The 22,196-nt window shown below is 41.7% G+C and overlaps 1 protein-coding gene across 1 annotated transcript; it reads left to right on the top strand.

The window, feature by feature from the left end:
- Positions 1–1,067: 1,067 nt before the first annotated feature.
- Positions 1,068–21,928, top strand: pard6b (par-6 partitioning defective 6 homolog beta (C. elegans)). Its single transcript, XM_010875518.4, has 3 exons — positions 1,068–1,414; positions 3,161–3,383; positions 18,380–21,928. The coding sequence occupies exons 1-3, from the start codon at positions 1,352–1,354 to the stop codon at positions 19,258–19,260; spliced, it is 1,167 nt and encodes a 388-aa protein (XP_010873820.1). The 5' UTR covers positions 1,068–1,351; the 3' UTR covers positions 19,261–21,928.
- The last annotated feature ends 268 nt before the right edge of the window (positions 21,929–22,196 follow it).

Below are 22,196 nucleotides of genomic sequence, written 5' to 3'. Positions count from 1 at the left end.
TTAAGGTTACAGTTTAGGTTATAAAAAAATGTTTTAACTCGCAACGATTTCAGTCAGGATTGGTCACATTATTTGTGTACTAGTTATTGAATGTTTCGCTAATTAAGAGTCACGTGTCTAACGCCAGTGGGTGCAACGTATTAAATGCACCGTAATCAACTAAATGTTTCTGTCAGACCTAGTGAGGTGACTGGCTAGTTAGTGAAATCAAATAGAGATAGCCACTCCCTTACACTGGGAAGTGTACTGTGTTAATCAGATGAGCTGATTGGGAGTGCTGATCAAACCCAAAACGGGAGGTTGTAAAATATGACTGCATCTTTTAAATCTCATCTTCAGAAATCAATAGCATAGTGGAACAAATTATGAAGAACAAGCTATATGAGCCCTCTCAAATTGCAATGTGATAGCAAATATGATTGACTGAAAGGTTTTGAGATATTTTCTGTAGCGTATACCAATTTATATAATTCCAACAATACACTGGCAATTCGTTTGGTTATGCTGCAGTTCCAAAAATGAAAATGCAACTATTGAGAGGCATGAAACTTTGCAAAAATCCATTTTTGGAACTGCAGCATACCCAAACGAATTGCCAGTGTATTGCTGGAATTATATATTATAATTTGCTTTATTTTAATGTACTCTTTGAAAGAAATTGGTATACGCTAACACTAGATGGCCAGAAGATGTCGCAATGTCACCTTACACCAGCATTAAGGATTTTAGGAAAGGAGTGGAGCGAACTCACCTTGGCCAAAATAAATTTGTGTAACTTACTTATTTTATTGTTTATATTATAGACATCCAGATACTTTTTATGGCTACTTTGTACTCACATATTTATTTCCAAAAAAACAGTTCAGACACTTATTTGCAATTTAAGACATTCTGGCTTAGGAGATGCAGACAAAAGTTTTATAGAAATTATATAGAAATTATGTGAAAAGGGTAAACATAAACCACGGTTACAGATAAAAAGGGATTTAGAAAAGTTTACTTGATTGTGACTAGCGGGAGCGCGCGTTTTGGGAACGAGGCTCTGCTGGGCTCCAAACAGAACAGGAGCAATTTCCTGGTGGGTGCGTGAAAACGTCACATTAGACAGTGAAGTGGTTAGTAGCTGCTTGGCGATGTGGCGAGTATGAGAATATAAGTTTGTTACAGCGCGTTGATTGGGAGGCGTTGCCGCATTCTGGAGGACAACGCGAACGAAGATACATAAGTGTCTTATAAGGACACACAGCTAACTGGAATACCTGTGTTGATATAATTAAGTATAGAGGTGCGAAGAAGACAAGGGCAGCCCCGCGAGGGCAAGTGTGTGCTGTGGCGGTCCTGCTAGCGAAAGATGAACAAGAACCACCGAGTGCCGAGCAACCGAACTCTGAGCGCCGTAGAGGTGAAGAGCAAGGTGCGTTGCTTGCAAAATGAACTAGCTCGTTGCCAACCAAACGGCTGTCCATCTTTGTAACTGTTGTTGTATGAGTTTTCGAAGTCTCATATTGAATCCTGGCAAATTATGTCTAAATTAGCCTGCTAATTGACTTGCCATAACATACGTATGATGTTGTACTGTAGCAAATTCAATTGTCTGGTTTGCGCCTGTGTAACGTCGTTTCCAGTTTGCTAGCTCGCTAGCTAGTTCTGACTGTACTGTAGAGAGTAGTTGATCTCCAGAACCCAAGCAAGGCTCGGTGGTGCGGTAACATTACGGTCAGTAGTCGATTAAATGCAACTCCAATAACTGTACGATGTAGCTAGTACAGTACGTCTTGGATTTATTTTCCAACCAAGGTGGCATTCTGACCTACACGTACATGAATTTGGATTTTTACTTGCGTTTTCGTTTCGTAAATATCTATCTTACGAGCGAGCAAGTTATATTGGGATTTACGTTGTTTACCGTACCACATTCTGTCACTTTCTACGAATTCCATGATGTATTACGCCGCGTTTCCGACACCTGTCAAAAGCTTTGAGATTAGGCAGTGATGTTGTAAATAACCAATAGGCATATGACCGAATATCCTTACAGTAAACCAGACATTACTGTGCTTGAGTTTGGACAATGTTACACAGTTAGGTAGATGATGGGTCGCATATTGATGATAACTAATTATAAAGTTTGATATGCATATCATAGGTAAATGATTGTATCGCGTACTGTGTTCGTTATTTAATCGGTAATGAAGACTGTTGACCTATAGTGCTGGCAAGTAATTTTGTTAATTTTCCCTGCGCAGGTGTCAGTCACAGGTGATCTTAATTTCTTCCGCATAGGATCGCTAAGTTTTAGTCTGTAGCACTAGATACTGTATGTCATTGCACAGTTGTATTCCTCTGAATAGTTCAATTCTTGTGACCGCAGTATACCAAACTAATCGCTGGAATGACATGATGATTTACTCTATGTATTCAAAATAGTTTTTCATTAACTATATACGTTTTGACAATATTAATTGCGTTAGTCTCATAAAAATGAGAATGTTACCATTCCCCTGTGTAACAAGTGCACATTTTTTTTTTGCTTTTCGTCTTTATCCTGCTCCGTTATCACTACAAGCTCAGTGCCCCGCTCTGTGGAGCAGTAACCACAACACTGCTAGTCACTGGGGGCACCGTAGTAATGCAAAAAGGATGGGAGGTTCTAACCCTTGTCTCAGTTAACGTTGACTTTGCTCACAGGCATTCCCTTCAATCATGAACAAACCATGTTTGGAGCAAACTGCCTCACTAATTGAGTAGCACCAGAAAAAGTTAACGGAAACTGGGGTGGATTTGGATCAGTTTTTTTCTATTCATATCTTGATGTGTCCATTGCTGTAATTAGAGGCTACTATAGTATGAATGCACATGAACATGCACAACCACAGCTATGGACATTTTCATTGACTCAGATGTTGTACTTCACACACATGAGACAAGGACTCATCATTAGTATCATCTGAGTGGTGCTCTGGACTTAGACCTCAACCGCAGTGTTCCTGAGTCCGTTGATTGAGTGTGAAGACAGCAGTTCATTTACTTAAGTCAGATACAGGGGAATACTTTTCAAGTTTGCTGTCAGCTCTTTGCTGGTGAACCTGTATTACAAACACCAATGTTAATACAGGCCAATTTATCTTATTCTGAATCATGTATGTGTGCATTGTCCCAGTTTGGGGCCGAATTCCGCAGGTTCTCCCTGGACCGGTCTAAGCCAGGCCGGTTTGATGAGTTCTATGGACTTCTGCAGCACGTGCACAGGATCCCCAATGTGGACCTGCTGGTGGGCTATGCGGATGTCCATGGTGACCTGTTGCCAATCAACAATGATGACAACTACCACAAGGCCATTTCTGTGGCAAGTCCACTGTTACGGCTCTTCTTGCAGAGGAAAGGTAAAGAAGAATCGGTGAAATTCAATTGCATTTATTTTCTTGTGGCCTTTTTATATTAGCAGTTGTAACAATGTGCTTTACTAATACCCCGCTTAAAACTGCTAAGAGTAAGTGAGGATGCGTAAGCATTGTGACTGGGAAACACTCCCTAGAAGGCAGGGGCCGGGAAGATGCTTAGAAGAACCCGGTCTGGTGGAGCCCAGTCTACAGGGTAGAGCAGTATGACCTGTCATATTTAAAGGCCTTTAAAGCTACTGCCTGGACTGAATATTGTTGAACTGCACTGGGATTGTTTGTTTTTAACTAGCTGTCTCACAGTTCTGCCGTTACGTTCTGGATTGTTTGTAGTCGTTGATCAGTGAATGAGGCCTAGGCCTACTTGTGTGTGATCATTTAGTACCTTTTTCTTCCCTGATGTGAGAATTGCTGATTTTAGCATGGGTGTTGAACTCAGGATTTAGAGACAAAAACATATTTTCCGACAGGTGTCAGGGAACTCTTGTAGTGTTGAAGTCACAAATTTGACAGGTGCTGCTCTTGATTCAAGCTGGAAAACAAGAACTAAAAATAAATGCTTAGAAGTAAAGTGAATGCTTTTTTTTATAGCCCGTGTTTAGTGCCAATATATAAAACATCACCAGATCTGTCAGCAAAAAAATACTGTGCCTTGTAAAACCATTCCTGTTAGATAATAAGAGAAGGCAAAGCCGCATTCCAATTTTCCAACTGGAAGAAGGAGAAAACCGCAAGTAGATTTTCTCATCCATAGCCTGAATCGTAGCCTCATCTCAAATCCAGCTAACATGAACAGGCTTCAGACATTTGGGATCTCAAGCGCTGGTTTCGCGGACCCAGATTAAGCCTAGTCTAGGACTAAAAATAATCTAGGTAAATAGAGAACTCCATTGAGCTTGATTTTCTTTTCTTTTGTCGGTATCCTTGAAACTGGCCCCTAGTGTGAATTGCTGAAATAGCAATACTGTTTACACTTCCTCAAACAAAAACTTTTGTAGGATGAATTGGATAATATAGCTTAATTACATGAAATGCTTATAATCATGCCTGTAACAAGAATGGTCCGATTGTTAAAGTGCCAATGTCAAGCCCAGTATCTATTATTGTCAGAGCATGAAATGCATTTACATTTTTTCTTTCACCCAGCCTAATTGAGTGCCTGCTGTGTGTGTATATATAGCTAAATACATTTTTGTATTGGCTACCTAATGCAGGTCTGGTCTCTCCCTGTCGGTCTCTCCCTGTCGGTCTCTCCCTGTCGGTCTCTCCCTGTCGGTCTCTCCCTGTCGGTCTCTCCCTGTCGGTCTCTCCCTGTCGGTCTCTCCCTGTCGGTCTCTCCCTGTCGGTCTCTCCCTGTCGGTCTCTCCCTGTCGGTCTCTGTTAAAAGGTCCTTTGTCACAATTGTGTTTGCAGTGCAATCTGTTTAATCCAGGGAGAATGGGGCTGTGGGCTTTAAGTCCAAGATGTCTCTTTGTGCCCTATGACCTGTAGATGCTAAGCCACTTTGTCAGGAGGGGATTACTGGGGTCACTGTGTAATGCAGTATGGGCCCTGTGTTTCAATTACACGCTGGCCACTAATGTCTAATGGGCCCTGTCACAGTGGCTGCAGCCCCCAACCACACATGCTTGCGAACATGCGCGCACAAAGACACTCATGCTTTACTGCTTTGCCCACAATCTTTGTAATGGTGAATTTCAAAATACCCGTGCCTCATGTATTGGGATTTTGGTGCAACGGGAGCATTCTGTTAACCGAGATGAGCCTGTTGTTCAGTCGCCGACAAGCCGCACAGTTACCTCTTCTTTTAAGGCCTCTCACCAGCCTTTGCTGTCTGACTGCAACTTCTCTGTAGCAGTTGACTCTGTCTTGGAGGAACCTTCAGACTGAGTGATGAATTAATTTCTATTCATTACAGTCTTCCTTGTTTGGTAGGGGACAGTAGGCTTTTCATCCAAATAAATGGTGCTTGTCAAAAATTTGCAAAACTAACTAGCAGGACCTACTTTATGAGGAATCAATCAGTTGGTCATTCTCAGCATTGTGTCCTTCTGTGGGCTCAGTCTGTGTGATCAGATGTAAAGAGCACGTTGTTACTTCTTGTTGTTATGTGGGAGCTCTCTATGCTTAAGTTTGATTAACACTTGTAAAAGTGTTGAGTAGGAATGTTTTCCCTCCAGCCATGGCTGACCTTGTGTCACTGTGGAAGTAAAAGGAACTAGACTTCTTTAGCAAGTAGCACATTTAATCTTCATGGTCTGATTAAGAATCAGATTGCCATTGTAATGTTGTATGGAACGCTTCAGTGATGAGCTATGTGAATGCGGAATGTTGGAAATGTTGGCGGGGATCCTGTTGTGAGGAGGTTGTGGGCTTGGTGTGTTGGGAATGGTTTTGGACTTTATAATTGTGTGTTCATGGGCAATGTGTGTGTTTGTGTGTTAATTTCATCTGCCGATTTGATTTATTGAAAACATCTCTAACACACACAAAATAAGGAAACATCTTCACAATGTCTAGATGGCTGCTGTGTCTGTTTGCCTGTTACTATGGTAGCCCTGAAGAGTCTCGTGCAGCGTTGAATTCATGGCTCTGGGTACTGTTTAGGTGTGATGGGGTCTGCAAAACCTGCTGGGGAGTTTTACTTTTTGTGTTCAAGGGTTATATTTCAACCCCAGTCTATGCTGAAATAAATATCAAACCGTGTGCAACACCAACTCAAATCACTCCCTGCGTGTAGCTGATTGGCTTCCATTAGCATACCACGCTATGGTATGTTTAGTATGGCTAGAGTCAGTAGTATGCACATGTAACATTACATCAAGTAAGGTTTTGCTAGGGGGTCAAGGGCGGGGATGGTGGCCGGACATAAACTCCACCGTTTATGCATTTTTTAATGAGGTTTTTTTTTTTCTAACCATAACAACACTGGACCATAAACACTGTTTCTCTTGCAGAACCTTAACCCTAACCTTAACCACACTGGAATATTACCAAACTTTTGTTGGAGCCGAAGATAATGTGGCCAGGTTTTGAGTCTGCAGCTTTTTTATCTCAGTGTTATGTAACAGGTATTTTCTGAAGTAGTCATTGTTTTTGTTTAGTAACTTCCCCATGTCACACAAGCAAACGGTCGCTGAGGTCAGGTCAACAGTGTTTATTGTGGTCAGCCACACAATGAGAATTTCTCTACTATGCTCATCACTGAATACTCATCACAAGTTTTCTGGTAATGGGTTCGTTGGCGACCATAATTGTTTGAACATTCTCATTGTGGTAGCCTCCGTTATTATCATGAAGAAATGCAGAGCACTAAAGGAAACCGCCCGCTGAAACCTAGTCAGCCGTGGTATCAGTTGTCACGGGGATGGGTGTGGTAAACTGGTGAAGTTAGGTGTCAGTCAAGTGGATCACGGCATTGTTGGAATGCAATTCCATTGGTTTATTATGTAGTTTTTGTCTGTGTTTGTCATACAGAGGACACTCCTTCACCTTCTGTCCTGTCCTCACAATGTATGGCTCTTTCAGGTTTCACTGCATCTGTTGATAGCCAGTTATTCCGGGAATCTGGGTGGACGTGTTTTGTTTAACTAATGATTTCCACACCGTCATACCTTCAGTCAGGGCTCCACACTAACAATTTCCACTGAATATTTCAGTTTATGGCATCACCATAGGATTTGGTTGTAACCCCAAACAATTATCTAGTATAATAGAGTAAAATAAATATTAGGCATTTTAGTAGATTTTTACAAAGATTAATTCATTTTGTTAGATTTTGATTGCTGTCCCTTATTTATGTTTTGTCTACTAGCATTGGGACGTCGGTCTCTATATTTCTAAAATAGTACAAAAAGTTCTTAATCTATTTATCATATCTATACAGACACACCTGTGTGTGTGTGTGTGTGTGTGTGTGTGTGTGCGTGTGTGTGTATACACAGTTGTGCTCAAAATTTGCATACCCTTGGGGAATAGGCTTTGTGCGCAAGCGTATGGACAAACTTCCTCTTTAGCCTGATGTCGGCATATCATTTTCCGGTTTACTTAAGGCAATCACCCGCGTCGCCCAAAATTTCAGTTTTTAGTAGATGTTAAGTTAGTTAGCGTTGTGTTCCTTTTTAGTGTAGTATTAGGCAGGACAATAGAATGCATACAAATTCACCCTAGCCTCAAAAACGGCAAAAGAACGCTGGCTAAGCTGGAACGCAAGTGCGTCCCCATAGCAAGTGAATTGAAACGAACCTTCGTTCAGCCTCTTCTAACCTGAATTAAGCTTAAAATTCCATAGCCTCAAAAAAGCACCAAAACAGGTCGTCTCTTTTATTTTACTACTGTAATCTCATTTCACAATGAAACTGAAAAATAACAACTGGCATAGGAAGTAAACATCTGGTCCTATATGGTATTAATTGCACTTAAACCTGCGTTACGTGGAAGTATATAAAAAAAATCGCCTTTTCTGACTATTTCTAGTCTAGCGTTTGAAGTCATTGAATGTCGCAAGCCATATTTTATTAAAAAGAGGACATTCTCCTGATTAAAATGATGCCCCATTGTACCTTGAAACTTAAATGAGTCACGTACATTATATTTCTTTTTTTTCCGTACAACAGCATCACTCATCTTGTTGGGAGTTTAGGTGTTTACTAATGCGGATTAGTATTAGTAAGTAAACTGGAAGCTACAATACCGACTTCTAGACAAAAGCGGAAGTTCCTCACTACGCTGGTGCACAGAGTCTATTGGTAATGTATGTACTATTTGTAAAGAAAACATGAGTGAGCAGGCAAAACGCATATATTCAACTGTAGGTCATAACAGAATGGCACAATCATAAAGCAAAACATGGCAACAAAGAAAAAAAATGAACTGACCCCTGTTTAAAAGTCTGCATACCCTTAGTTCTTAATACTGTGTGTTGCCCCCTTTAGCATCAATAACAGCGTGCAGTCTTTTGTCTAATAGTTGTCTATGAGGCCCCAAATTGTTGCAGGTGGTATTGCTGCCCATTCGTCTTGGCAAAATGCCTCCAGGTCATGCAAAGTTGATCTTGCAATTGGTTGATCTCCCCAGAGTGGCTCGATGATTTTACGGTCAGGACACTGTGATGGCCATTCCAGAATCTTCACCTTTTTCTGCTGTAACCACTGGAAGGTCAACTTGGCCTTGTGCTTTGGGTCATTGTCGTGCTGGAAAGTCCAAGAGTGACCCATGCGCAGCTTTCGTGCTGAAGAATGCAAATAGTCTGCCAGTATTCTCTGGTAACATGCTGCATTCATCTTGCCAACAATTTTCACAAGATTCCCGTGCCTTTACAGCTTATGCCCCCCCCCCCCCCCCCCTAAAACATCAGTGAGCCACCACCATGCTTCACAGTGGGGATGGAATTCTGTTCACTATAGGCCTTATTTACCCCTCTCCAAACATAGCTCTTATGGTTATGACCATGAAGGTCTATTTTGGTCTCATCACTCCAAATTACAGTGTGTGCGTGCGCAGTGGGGAGAACAAGTATTTGATGCACTGTAGATTTTGCAGGTTTTCCTACTTACAAAGCATGTAGAGGTCTGTAATGTTTATCATAGCTACACTTCAACTGTGAGAGACGGAATCAAAAACAAAAATTCAGAAAATCACACCTTGATTTTAAAATAATTTATTAGCATTTTATTGCATGACATCAGTATTTGATCACCTACCAACCAGTAAGAATTCCGGCTCTCACAGACGTATTAGTTTTTCTTTAAGAAGCCCTCCTGTTCTCCATTCATTACCTGTATTAACTGCACCTGTTTGAACTTGTTTCCTTTATAAAAGACACTACACTCAATCAGACTCCAACCTCTCCATAATGGCAAAGACCAGAGAGCTGTACCCAATACTACTTAAAAATCATACTATGTGATTTTCTGGATTTTTGTTTTAGATTCCGTCTCTCACAGTTGAAGTGTACCTATGATAGAAATGACAGACTTCTACATGCTTTGTAAGTGGGAAAACCTGCAAAATCGGCAGTGTATCAAATACTTGTTCTCCCGTGTGTGTGTGCGTGCGCGTGTGCGTGCGCACACAGTGGGGAGAAGTATTTGATAGAAGACTTATATAAGTAAGTCAAGTCAAGTATGCCGAGAACACATTCTTACTTTCAACAATAACCATGCAGATTAAATTTTTTTACTTTTTTGCCGGCCTGCGTAAGCGGAGTCGGCCAAGATGAGCGAATGTCTCTTACTTACTGACTGACTACCCCTTGTTAAGTAGCGTAGTGGTTAGAGAAGCGGACCTGTGAACTTTAGGTCCCGAAGTCTTATCTCTTTGCCGGCGAAGCGAAGTACGCCTTATGAATTATTCCATATAGAAGAGAACTTTGATAGCTAATACTTTTATCTACATTATAGTAAGCCTGAAATAAAACAGTTTACAGTTATATTCCGACTGTTTCTGGTGGATTTTCGAAGTATGAATCTGCATGTGTTTTGGGTCAGGATAGACTTACACATATGATTGTATTGTGACTGTTCCTGGCATGGGAAACTTCATCTTCAGTCTCGCTAGCAATTGCTCTATTCTGATGATTATTCCTAGGAAGTTGATACTAGTCAGCCTATTACTATCTAATAAGCTGTTAAATCGGCCAGTGGCAAAAGCAATACCCTTTGACGCAATGGTGGAGATAAAACTTAATAAGGAACGTTAGTCAGTTTTACACAATCCTCATTGGAGTCAGCGAGTACTGTGTAATGCCGTGGCGTAGTGTTTAAAGATAGGTCTTCCACATGAGAGGCACGAAGTTCAAATCTATTGAGAGCAAAAACATTTATTAATTTCTGGTAGATTCCATGATTTTCTCATCCTTTCACTTGATTAAGAAATTGGTTATCGTAACCTTTATTGATAGTTATTGTATCAATGTCATTCACGAATGACGTTCAGTTTTTTTCACTCACTGGGATCGTTCAGTGAAAAGCACAAATGTTTTGCAAATTATTTCAATAAGAGCACCCCTTGACCCACTGCCAGCAAACAAGAAACTGAAAACTAGAGTCATGATTCTTCAAGTTCTTGGAAATATTTGTGCATGGCAGGAGGCTGTTGTCACTGTTACAGTGGATATAAAAAGTCTACACACCCCTGTTAAAATTCCAGGTTCTTCTGAAGAATGAGACAAAGATAAATCATGTCAGAACTTTTTCCACCTTTAATGTGAACAATTCAATTGAAAAACGAACTAAAGTCCTTGAGAGAGAAAATAAAAAAACTCACAATACACACAGTGGTATGTAGACTTTTTATCCACTGTACAATCCCTTATCAGGAGGAGTGGTGCGTGAGAGGGAAAGGGAGAGGAATGATTCCATTACCGTTTTACTGAATAAATAAAAATACATAAAAATGAATATTTCTGAAGGTCGCGCTGGCACAGCCAATTAAAAATGTAACCAAAGTGCAACCATTTGGTCTCAGTCTGGGGCCCTGCTAGTGGAATTACTGTACTGTGGTACTCTAACCATGGTGGGCAAAGTCATTTGTAATAATGACTCATAATGTTTGAGTACATAGTGCAGCCTTCCCGCCCCGTAAAGCAATTAATGAAGCATGATAACAGGTTGTGGCCAGCTAGGTAAAGCATGATATGGAGGCAAAGACAAGTAATGAGAGGAAATGTGCTAATGACAGGCTATGTGCACTTACCCTAACTTGAACTTGCTGCCGCTAAACCGTTACTGCTGATGGCACTTGCATTAACCAAGTAGAATTGCCTGTACATTTTCATACATTCCGCAAAGGAGAATTTCACTGTAGCGCACCTACTGTACTAATTACTAATGTTAGCAATGATACATTTGTCGTAAAAATAGTATCTCCTCAAGTAAATTGGAATTCTGTGGTAGAATACATTTTCTTTGTTTGTCTGTTCATGAAGTACCACAAGTTTCAGCATTCCAAGCAAATGTAGTTACTGCTGTCTTGGTTCCAAGTAAAACTGTTTGCAGTTAGTAAGTACATATTTCAAACAACATTTTTTAAACCATTTTTGGAAATGGCCTGCTGTATGGTCACTGTCCCTTTACCAAGCTGTGGCAAAACTGTATCCCAGTTAAAGGCTAATGTTTTAGGTTTCGCTATATCCTCTCTCATTGCTTTATAGATTCACTTATGATAAAACAAGGGCTGCCTTGATGTGAGTTAAGTTACTATTTTAGCCGCTTTTAATCTAGATGTAGGATTAGCTATTAGCCAGCTAACATCAGCTAGCTAGCTTTGTTAATGATTGCTAGCCAGCAAGCATGCTTCGCTCATGACATAACTATAAAGCGGTTGAAAGCAAAAAAAGTAGGCTGCTAACTACAATTCCACAGGCTTGTTTCTTTACAGACAGTAGAGCTAGCCAATTGAGTAGTGCATCAAACTTTACAGAACTGTGATGCTAGCTGCAGCTGAATGTATAGATTTTTCACAGATTTAAGGTCTTTTTCTTGTATTCAGTAAATTCACTGTCCATTATAATATTCATTTTGTCATAGTACTCTGTACCCTTCTAATGCCTACATTATTTGCTTAGCCTGCTTATAGGACTGCCCCCAACTAAAATATTGATCAACTGAGACTCAGGTTCCTTCAACCAGTTGATTGTTTGTCATTTTTAAATGTGTACATCCTACATATTTTAATAAACTGCCAGCGGTCCTGATCGTTTTCAGAAGTCTAAAGTTCCAAAGCACTCACTCACCAAATATGCTCTAGAATGCAAGAAAATAATTCTGGGTCAGAGGCACTATGTCAAAACATACTTTTCTTTGCCATTATCTCATAATATAATGCTACTGTGGGATTTGAAGTAAGAGGTGTGCAAGCAAAAAGTATCTGCACCGCAGTAACATAAATTTTGGCCTTTTTGAACAGGAACAATTGAATATTGGGTGACTGACGACAGGAGCTTCTAAACATTTCAGTATGAGTGTGTCCTGGGTGAAGGAAGGGAGGGAGGGAGTGAGGCCCAAGATGGTGGACAGGGAGCTGGAAGAGGGGTGGGGGAGCTTCGTTTACTGGAATGTGCACAGCCTCTGATCACCACTGCTTGGTAGATTAAACAGGACAGCCGGCCAACATATAAGAGTGGAGACATGGGCCAGAAGTTAGCTAGGGAGAGAGGGAGGGTGTACTGACTACCAAAGACTTGTAGAGTGGTGTGGGGAGGTAGACCCCAGGAGGGAGGTGAGGAAATGAAATTAAATAATGGAAAGAATTAATGATTTTTGGCAGGAACGTACATGCAGTGTTTTATTTGCCATGTTGGTCAAAAGGCTGAGGTTGATAAATTGCCGTGCTGTACATTTATAGATAAGGTACTTCTCTTCCTAGCTGGGGGGGTGTATCCAGCTCCTCAAAACAGGACAATAGATTTTCTGCCTCAGTTGGGTAAGTTGATAGTCTTACATGGCTATAAATAGTAATTATAGCTGTACTGTAATGGACAATAGTCAGTGTTGGTATAACTGACCTATGTTTTGCAAGAGCGATAAATTGCAATCAATCATTTAAGGTAGAAGTCTTTTAGATGTTTTGGTAGCCTAATAATTCAAGCTTGCATATCGTACCTGCCATCATGAAACACATTTACATATTAACACATCTGCATCCAGACTTCAAAGCATTTCAAAGCCTGGCTGCTGGAAGGGGCCAACAGGGGGTTGGTGATAACCTGATCCATGATTTGATCTGATGGATAATCTGTAATTGCATCCATCTCTGAATATGAAAGTGTTTACGTTTCTCCGGCTGTTGCCCATACCTGTCCAGAAAGGGTTACTTTTTTTTATTTCAATCACATTCTCCCTATTTTGGGCAAAATGGTTAATTTTTCTATCACTGATGATTTATGTTTTCATTTTATTTACATGGTCATATTGATTTCCCATGATGTGGCAAGGATAGGTATTTATTGCTGAGCTATTTTTAGGCACACAACACAGCATAAAAAGTCTTGACTACTCCTCTGATCCCAAATCGCAGTGACAGCCAAACTCCTTGTGTTTGCAGAAGCCCAGGATGATGAGACAGGGGGAGAGAAAGGTGTTCTAAGCCTGGCTGCATCACCGGCAAAGTCATTGTTCAGGAGAATGAGTGACAGAATGGCCTGGGTAGGGATGGGCATTACAAGCCCATGTGCCCCCCATCAACCTCCTCCCTCCTCCCCCCATTCACCCCCGTCCTCACCCGTTTCCCTTTGGAGGCTGGGTGTAGCAGGTTGCAGTAGGAGCCTGGAACACAGCGTCGAGCTGGCCCAGCAGCAGCGTAATCAGTCACCGTCAGGCAGGACAGAGAGAAGCAAGCCAGTCTGGATGAAAGGGACTGGGAGAGGCAGAGAGACTGAGTGAAGGACGGAGAAACGGGAAGGGGGCGGGGGCCACTGTCAGCAGAAATTGAATTGATGAAGTACAGTATGCTGCAGTGATGACAAGGGACAGAAGGAATAACTCTTCTCTTTCACACTTGTTCTTACGCACTCAATAAAGGTTGCAGAAAGTAATGCACTCTGTATATCTTAGTAGGCCAGTACAGTAATAATAATGGAGGTTCACCAAGTGTGTGCATTCAGTCATGCATTGCTAATAACGAGTGATTCATTCAGAGTCCTTTGTTGTAAGCAGTTATCTTTTGGCTCATGGAAATGTTATTATACAACCATGATATAAATGATAGCCATGTAGTGTAGTCATTTTGTCCTCCCTTCTAAATCAGTGCTGTTTCTTATGTACTAGAGGTGGAACGTACACGTTTTCCTACAGGAAAGTCTGCACTGAATATATCATGAATTGCGTTTATGATACACTGGTCTTTGCACCACATACCTCTGTACCAAAGCCCTGGCTAATCACTTTCTGACTCTCCCTCTTCTCATTGCTTTTCTTTTTAACCTTCCTCCACTTTCCCTGTCTCCTCTGCTGTTTTCTCCTATCAGCATACCACTGTATCTGTTCACTGTTCACCACCGAGAATAGAATCACTGCAGGAATGTTCCTATTTGAAAGTATTTTCTGTCCGATCAACCATCTCACCATTCTTTTAATAAGTGGCCTCCGCCTCCCTCCCTCCCTCGCTCTCCCACTCCCTTCCTTGTTTTATCGCTCTGTGACTGGAACATCATGGTACTCACCATGCGAGGAATATCCAGGCGTCTTGTCAACATAGTAGACGGTTTCCAGAGCCGTCATTATTGAACAGATGCCGAAGAGTGTTTTCTAGATATCAAGACTGAACGTAGCCCTGTTATTTTAAAAAGCACAGGAACGCCCACATTCATTGTCTAGGTGCGTCTATATTTAAATTATTAATGAGTGTGTTTTCACCGTACTGGAGAGTAGTGAGTGATTGACAGTCTAGTTGCTCTGTGATGGTGATTGTTGTCGCTGGAGCGTAGTGTCACATTACGCTGACATGGCTGTCTGCTCTGGCTGTGACTAACAGAGGGATGTTCAGTGGCTCCTCCAGGGATCACGTCACAAGCCCAGTGCCCGGTACTAGGTTGCTCCGGTTTCTCAGATGGAAACATGGAAACCATAACGTTTTGCAAGTATGATGCCGAAGAATTCCCATGCTGACATTGGGCCTCATGTTTGCCCAATCTTCTGACATCGCAGGTTTTTTGCGAGGTTTGCAAAGTATTATTGGAACAAATTAAAAACAACAAATGGTTTTAAAAGCCTACAGTGGATCTCAGAAGTATTCAAAACCCTTGGACATTTCCACTGTTTATGTTACATGAAGTCAAAGAGTAGCCTGTTTAATTAGGAGATTTTGCCACTGATCAACACAAATACATAATGTCCAAGTGAAAAACTAAAACTTTTTTTTTTACTAAATTAATGACATGTAAAAAAGAGTGATGGATTGGTTGATTTGAGTATTCACCCCCTTTAGTTAATATTTGGCAGAGGCACCTTTGGCAGCATTGAGTGTATTTGGATCAAAGTCTCTACCAGCTTTGCGCATCTGGACACAACATTGCCTAATCTTTGCAAAATGTATCAATCTCCAAGTTGAATAGGGACCTGACATTTTTCAACCCTTTCCACAAAATCTCAATTGGTTTGCGGTCAGGGCTTTGACATGGCCACTCCAGGACACTGACCTTTTTATTTTTAAGCCACTCCAGTTTGGCTTTGGCTGTATGTTTGGGGTCATTGTCATGCTCGAAAATGGATCTTCTCCGAAGTCTCCGCTCTCTAATCAGACCATAAAATCATCTTCCATTTGGTATCAAAGTCTATCCCAAGCATTCTGTCAAACTCTGGCCAAGATTAAAGTGTTCTCCCATAAAGGCCACTTTGCTCATTAGGGTAGACTTTTAAGATATCCTATGGCTAGCCTACATGCTGACTTGCTTGTCAAACCTCTCATCCTCACTCCTGACAACTTGCTGATTACACTTGGCAGGATGGAAAAGAAGCCTTTATTGAGGGGGGGCTATGCTGGGTTTTTAATTGAATTAAATTGGATGTTAACTTTAATCTTGTTTTATTTTTTTCTAAATGTGAAATGCACATGCACCTCCTATGTAGGCCAGATTTGTGCCTTTGGTCTATTTCTGTCTGTTGACTCAGGCACTTTGCCACATTGATTGTGGCAAAAGAGCCCTATAAGACCCATTGTTACCCTGGAGTTCCTGGAAACTTGTCAGAGTATGTCTCAGTCAACACTTGGCCTGAAGTGCCACTGGTCTGAACTTTATTCTCTATTTGTAGATGGTCCATCAGACTGTGGGATGATGTGCTTCAAGTTGCTTGGTAACCCCTCCCAGACTCATGGACATCAATAATCAATTGTTTTTCCAGAGAGCCTCGGATAGTTGTTTTGATTTTGCCATGATGTCACCGCGCATCCATTCGGTTCGTTTCTGGTCTTTATGGAAGGCTGGACCCTCCCAAGTTACTCTTAATGATTTTTAAAAATCATTTGCATCTGTCTTGCACGAGATTGTTATTTTAGACATTTTATGTGATGGTAATTGCAGGGCTGTTTTCCCTCCGACATCCATATGTCCATACAAATGTCTAAGTGAGCCCAAACATTTGATCAGTAGTGTAAATGTAAAAATAGACCCCCCTCCCCTTTCTGTGGGGTGGGTGTCTTTTCTTCACACCATTGTACAGCACCTTCAGACTTCCACAAACTAAATAGTCTGAAACCAAACATTTTTCTTACTGACACCATTGAGGGTTGTAGGCTGGTATTTACTTTCTACACAGTTCCCATGAATTGGTTTCATTAACCATTAACTCACGTATACATCACGCTCAGCTACGCAGCTACATGCCTGAGGTTTGAGTCAATAGGTGAAATCATATCTAAAGGTGTGACTTCTATTGTGTAAACATTAATAAACAACCATTCTTTTACTCTTATTCAACCAGTTCAGCATAATCTAACCACTAGATTATGCTTAACTGGTTTAACTAGATTGTCAAGTCTTTTAACCACTATATGCTGCCTGCTGAACGGTGACTTCAGGTACTGAGTGTGACTGATCCTAGGCCATCGGCGGAAGTTGATGAGACGCTGATATTGGAAATACTGTATGTGAACGAGAGGAGGTTACAGAAGATTAGTCTGTGTCCATAGGGTTTGCTATCAGCTGTAGGAAACCGGCTCTGGTGTTAGTAAGGGACTGTTTTGGACTGGTCAACTGATCAATCAATTATATTACCCTTGAAAGAAAAGCACATTTCTTGTCAATTAAAATAACATCAAATTGATGAAGACTGATGAAGAAACTGCTGATTTTGGTTCTGGGGAGTTGTGCGGCTATAGGGTATTGTGAATTTTAAATGTTGAATTCACAATGCCTCTATAGCTGGATTTCCACCCACATCACATGGAGAATTCTAGATAGACAAAGCCTGTGAATAAGTATTGCAGCTAATAGGATGGTAAATATCCGAAGTCCTGTCACTTGGATCCATGGCTGTAACCTGAGATTTGACTTTGCATTATCAAATTAATGAGACCGTTGCCATGCTGTTTCTCGGGTCAACTCACTGTCATTTGTCACTTTTCAACATATTCCCTGGCCGAGAGAACGCATGTTAACTACTGTTTTCAGTAGAAACATTGACTGCAGCTCTCACCTTTTGACACCTCACCTATTCAATTTGTATTTAGCATTTTTCTGTAAGTACTGGCTCGCAGTGTTTACTTAAAAAGGAGAATGTGATCTGATATAAAAGAGCAGCGATATTTGCACAAGATGAACTATGCTGCTGGAGTTTTAGTTAAATTAGAGTTCCACCATCTTTCTTACATCTTGAGCGTCAAATTCTTTGATCAACTGTATTGGGTAGGTCAATAACCCACAATACACATCTTTTTGTGTGTATCATTCAACTTTGTTTCCATTTTTTGTCTTTAAGCGGTGTGACTTTTCTGAACCCTCTGGGTGTTGGTGCAATAACAGAAGGCCACTGGGAGAGGGACTGGTGTACACAGCACTGGCAATAGGCATGTTAATGTTTAGCGTCAGTGTGCTGGTTAACTATTAGAGAGCCTGCTTTTCTGTTTCTCTCAGACCTTTGATCACGTCTCGACTGCTGTCCGTGCCCTTTCTCTGAGTCATGCTCAGGTGAAAGTCCAGGTATATCCCACAGAAAATGCTTTGTAAGCTTCTGGGGAATTCAGAAAGCCGTGCTATTAATGAGACCGTAGTCCGTATACACCTATATTGGTGCACATGACCAAAAAGCCCAGGAAAGGGAGGGGCAAGCTCTAAATTGAAAGGGGGAAAGAGGCCTAGGCTTTGGGCTTAGAGCAACACAGTCACTTTTCCATAACTTCTGTGTAGTCAGCAGTGAAATGTCAGTAACGATTCATAGTTCCACCCTAATAATGATTATCAATAAGCCTTTACAGTGAGCCATTCGATCTGAATTTCAGTCTTATTGAGGTAGTCTGCTTTAATACGTCTTTTGCCCTCTTTGCAGAGGAAGCTGACTACTCAGCGTTTGGTACGGACTCTCTGACGCGCCCTAAGAAGACGGTCCTGGCGGCCGTGTTGCTGCGGCCTGATGCCAACCGGAAGAAGCCCCCCGTGATCATCAGCCTGCCCAGGGACTTCAGGCCTGTGTCCTCCATCATCGACGTGGACATTCTCCCTGAGACCCACCGCCGTGTGCGCCTCTACAAGCACGGCCAGGAGAAACCGCTCGGCTTCTACATCCGCGACGGCTCCAGCGTACGGGTGACGCCTCAGGGCCTGGAGAAGGTGCCCGGCATCTTCATCTCCCGCATGGTGCCCGGGGGCTTGGCTGAGAGCACCGGCCTGCTGGCCGTCAACGACGAGGTGCTGGAGGTCAATGGCATCGAGGTCCAAGGCAAGTCTCTAGACCAGGTGACGGACATGATGATCGCCAACAGCCACAACCTCATTGTGACCGTGAAGCCCGCCAACCAGCGCAACAACATCGTCCGGAGTGGCGGCGGCGGCGCGGCTTCCGGGAGCTCGGGGCGCTCGTCGGACAGTGGCGCCAGTTTCTACGGGTACTCCTCCTCGGGCACCGCCGTGGCAACGACCCCGGCACATATCATCCAGAACTATCATCCGGAGGAGGTGGAGAGCGACGAGGACGATGAGGACCTGGTGATCGAGGCGGGCGGGGAGGCTGTGCCCATCCCGCGGGCGGCGTCGGCCAGCTGTAGCATGCCCGCCCTGCCCCGCTACGAGCCTCACCTGAACCTCCGCACCGCGGCCAACGGAGCCCTGGCCGCCAGCAACAGTGCCAGCTCATTGAGCGCGCTCAGTCCAACCGGCCGGGGCCTGGAGGGAAGGAGCCAGGAGGAGGACGGCACGGTCATCACACTGTAGGCCCCCGTCCTGTAACCTTGACGATAGTGACGCCACACACACTTTCACACATGCAGACGTTGACTTTCTCGTATATGCAAACACATAGTCTTACACAAGCACATACATTCGTTGTCTACAGGAAGATGCCGCCAACGCCCACCCCACGGCCGCCCATGTGCCACAGTATGGATGCACGCCGTGTGACAGGCGGACACATTGTGCTCACATGGTTTTTGTGCGGACGGGGAGAAGTGTCTCTGAGAGAAAGGCCTGTAACTCCTGATTCGATCCACAAAAGGCACTTGTTTCTATTTTGCGAATGGGAGGCTGTTTCTATGTTCTTATTTGTGGGCAGCAATGAGATGGTACTTTCAGTAGTTCTTTTTTTTTGTGAGTTGTACGAAAGGCCTTGAATGAAGGAATGAATGAGTGAGCATCCCTGGAGGCTAAGTACTCTGCTTAGTTTGTTAGATAGAGGGGACATATTTGACAATCTGCTTCTACCAGTTCACTTTGCAAACACCCACTCCTCCCCTAGGTGATTACAGCATGTGGGAACAGAAGTAATGGCTTCCATCTGACGTGTTACCATAGTAACGAATGAAGAGCAGAGGTCTGCAATAATACTCTAATTTTAGTCTGAGGAGAAATGGCAGATATGGGTGTCTTTGCATGACCCCCCCCCCCGACACCAGGGTTACTACTTCCTGTGTTTTCTTCAAAGCTATTAATGTTGATAAATCACACAAACTAACTCAAAGGAATTATGCGAAGAAACGTAACATTCTAGAATCTCTTAAATGTTTTCTTGCATGGTTTTCTTGCAATCAAAAATAATTTACTGTATTTTTATTTACTGGAAAATGGGTGCATCTGAACTCAACATATCGGAAAAATTAGACCTGTGGGTAAGGACCACCTCTCCATTGGACCAGGCCATCTTTCTGGTTCTCTTTCCATATGACAAGGGCTATTTCCCCGCTTCCTGTATTAAGCATACTGTAACTGAATGTAATTCTAAATGTCATCGCTCATCTCACATTCTCCCTTTTCTCTCCTATCTGTCCATGTTTCTTATCAGAAGATGTGCATGTAACAGGCAATGTAGTCTTGTACAGTTTTCCATCTCTAGGTTAAATTGGATGTAATCTGATTTATTTGTTTGAACAGTCCTCACTTCATTTACAGTATTTTTTTCTATTTTAGTTTCCCTGTATCAAGGGGATGACTCGTCAAAGAATGTAATACTAGTATAGATTGCGCATAAATAGCTGGACCATGGCCCAGAGAGTACTGCATAAGTGCTTTTAGCTTTACATAACTTATGTAATTTAGCTAGGACCTTAATGCAACAGTAGATGACTGATCAGACTAATGTTAAAGAATCCAGTCATTGACAAGTGAAGACTCTTGACTTGAACACTCATACTGTCTGTTTGCACCTTGTGTTTGAGGAAGGTGGAGTTTGTCACATTATGCCTTGAGTACAGGTGTATTCTCACTAGTTCCTGGTCATGTGCTATCTATTGCTTTTCAGGAAGGGCAAAACCAGCAAGGTGATTCGAATGCTGGAAATGTAGAACCAACCGGTTTCCCCAAAATGCTAGATACTTCCCCACCAAACTCAACAGGCTTAACATGAAACCGATCAAGCTAGTCCTGCAGAACATCCTCAATCCGCTATATTATAAAAGCTAACAGACTCCTCTGAGAGCAGATGGGACCTCTATGTGCATCCTCTCTCATATTGATTTTGCTTTTTCAATGCCCATTGCTAGGGAAAACAAACGCCCTGGGAACAGTTGCCTTACTCCCCCACCTACCCTCTCTAACCCTACTCAGCCTGACTGCAGTCTCTTAATGCAGAAATACCTGATGAGAATTATAAACACTGGATCTCTGTGATCAGACATCTGCTCAGAGCAGGTGATGTGAACTCAACTCCCCCTCCCACTGAATCATTGACACTGTGACCTACTACTTTATTCTCTTTTATGGTACAGAGTGTTGAAGAGCTGGAATTGTTTTCTTTCTCATTCCAAACATTTCTGGAACATTCAAAGCATGAGAAGTGACATTTTTAATAGAAGAAATGTAGAAATCTATGTTAATTTATTTTGGTTTTAACTACACAGGAGAACATGGGGATTGTAACCACAATTATTTATTTTCTAATCATTTTTTAGTCATCGCTAATTAAGTATACTTGTTTTTTTTTTATTTTTTTTTTATAACTGATCAACTATGTTACTTCATGGTAGACGTTCATCTTTTACTATATATATATATATGACAATAAGCATTTTACAGGGATATAGATTGTCACCACATCATACCTTTCTTCATACTGTGAATTGCTTTATTTCCAGGATAATCCCTGTATGTCAGAAAACACTAAACATGTTATGGAAACATTCAGTTTTTTGTCAGTTCCTTTTTTAAATTTTTTTTTTTTTTTAAGAATAACAATGAGCAATGATTTTTGCTTGCCAGATAATCCTCAAGTATAGATTTATACTGAAAATTGTCAGTATTTTCTTATCAGAACTATATAATGTGCATTTCTATCACTTTTAATGAAAATGTTTTAAAGTAATGTAAAATTCAAAGAAATGTATGAATCTAGATGCACATGTATAATTGTTGATTCCATGAGCAGGAAAAATAAACTAATATGTAGCAATTATTGATTGACAGTTTTGTTTTAAAAACTTTGGATTTAAAGAAATAATCCTCATGACTATGTAATCTGTACTCATCAGTGTAATTTATTTGCTGATCCCTCCAGATACCTGAGGAGGTTGTTAATGTTCTGTCATCTCCTGAAACCCTATTGGAGGAGAGAAGGGACCGCTGGCTTTTTCATCCTGTAGATTTTGGGAAGAGCGAGAGTATGCAATTAAGATCTTCCACTTAATGGATTTACAGTTGCTGTTCCACTTCACATACTTGAT

This window comes from Esox lucius, chromosome 12 (assembly GCF_011004845.1).
Source record: "Esox lucius isolate fEsoLuc1 chromosome 12, fEsoLuc1.pri, whole genome shotgun sequence".
Taxonomy (NCBI): domain Eukaryota; kingdom Metazoa; phylum Chordata; class Actinopteri; order Esociformes; family Esocidae; genus Esox; species Esox lucius.
Note: the sequence above shows the minus strand (reverse complement) of the source record. Positions and strands in the feature narration are given on the sequence as shown.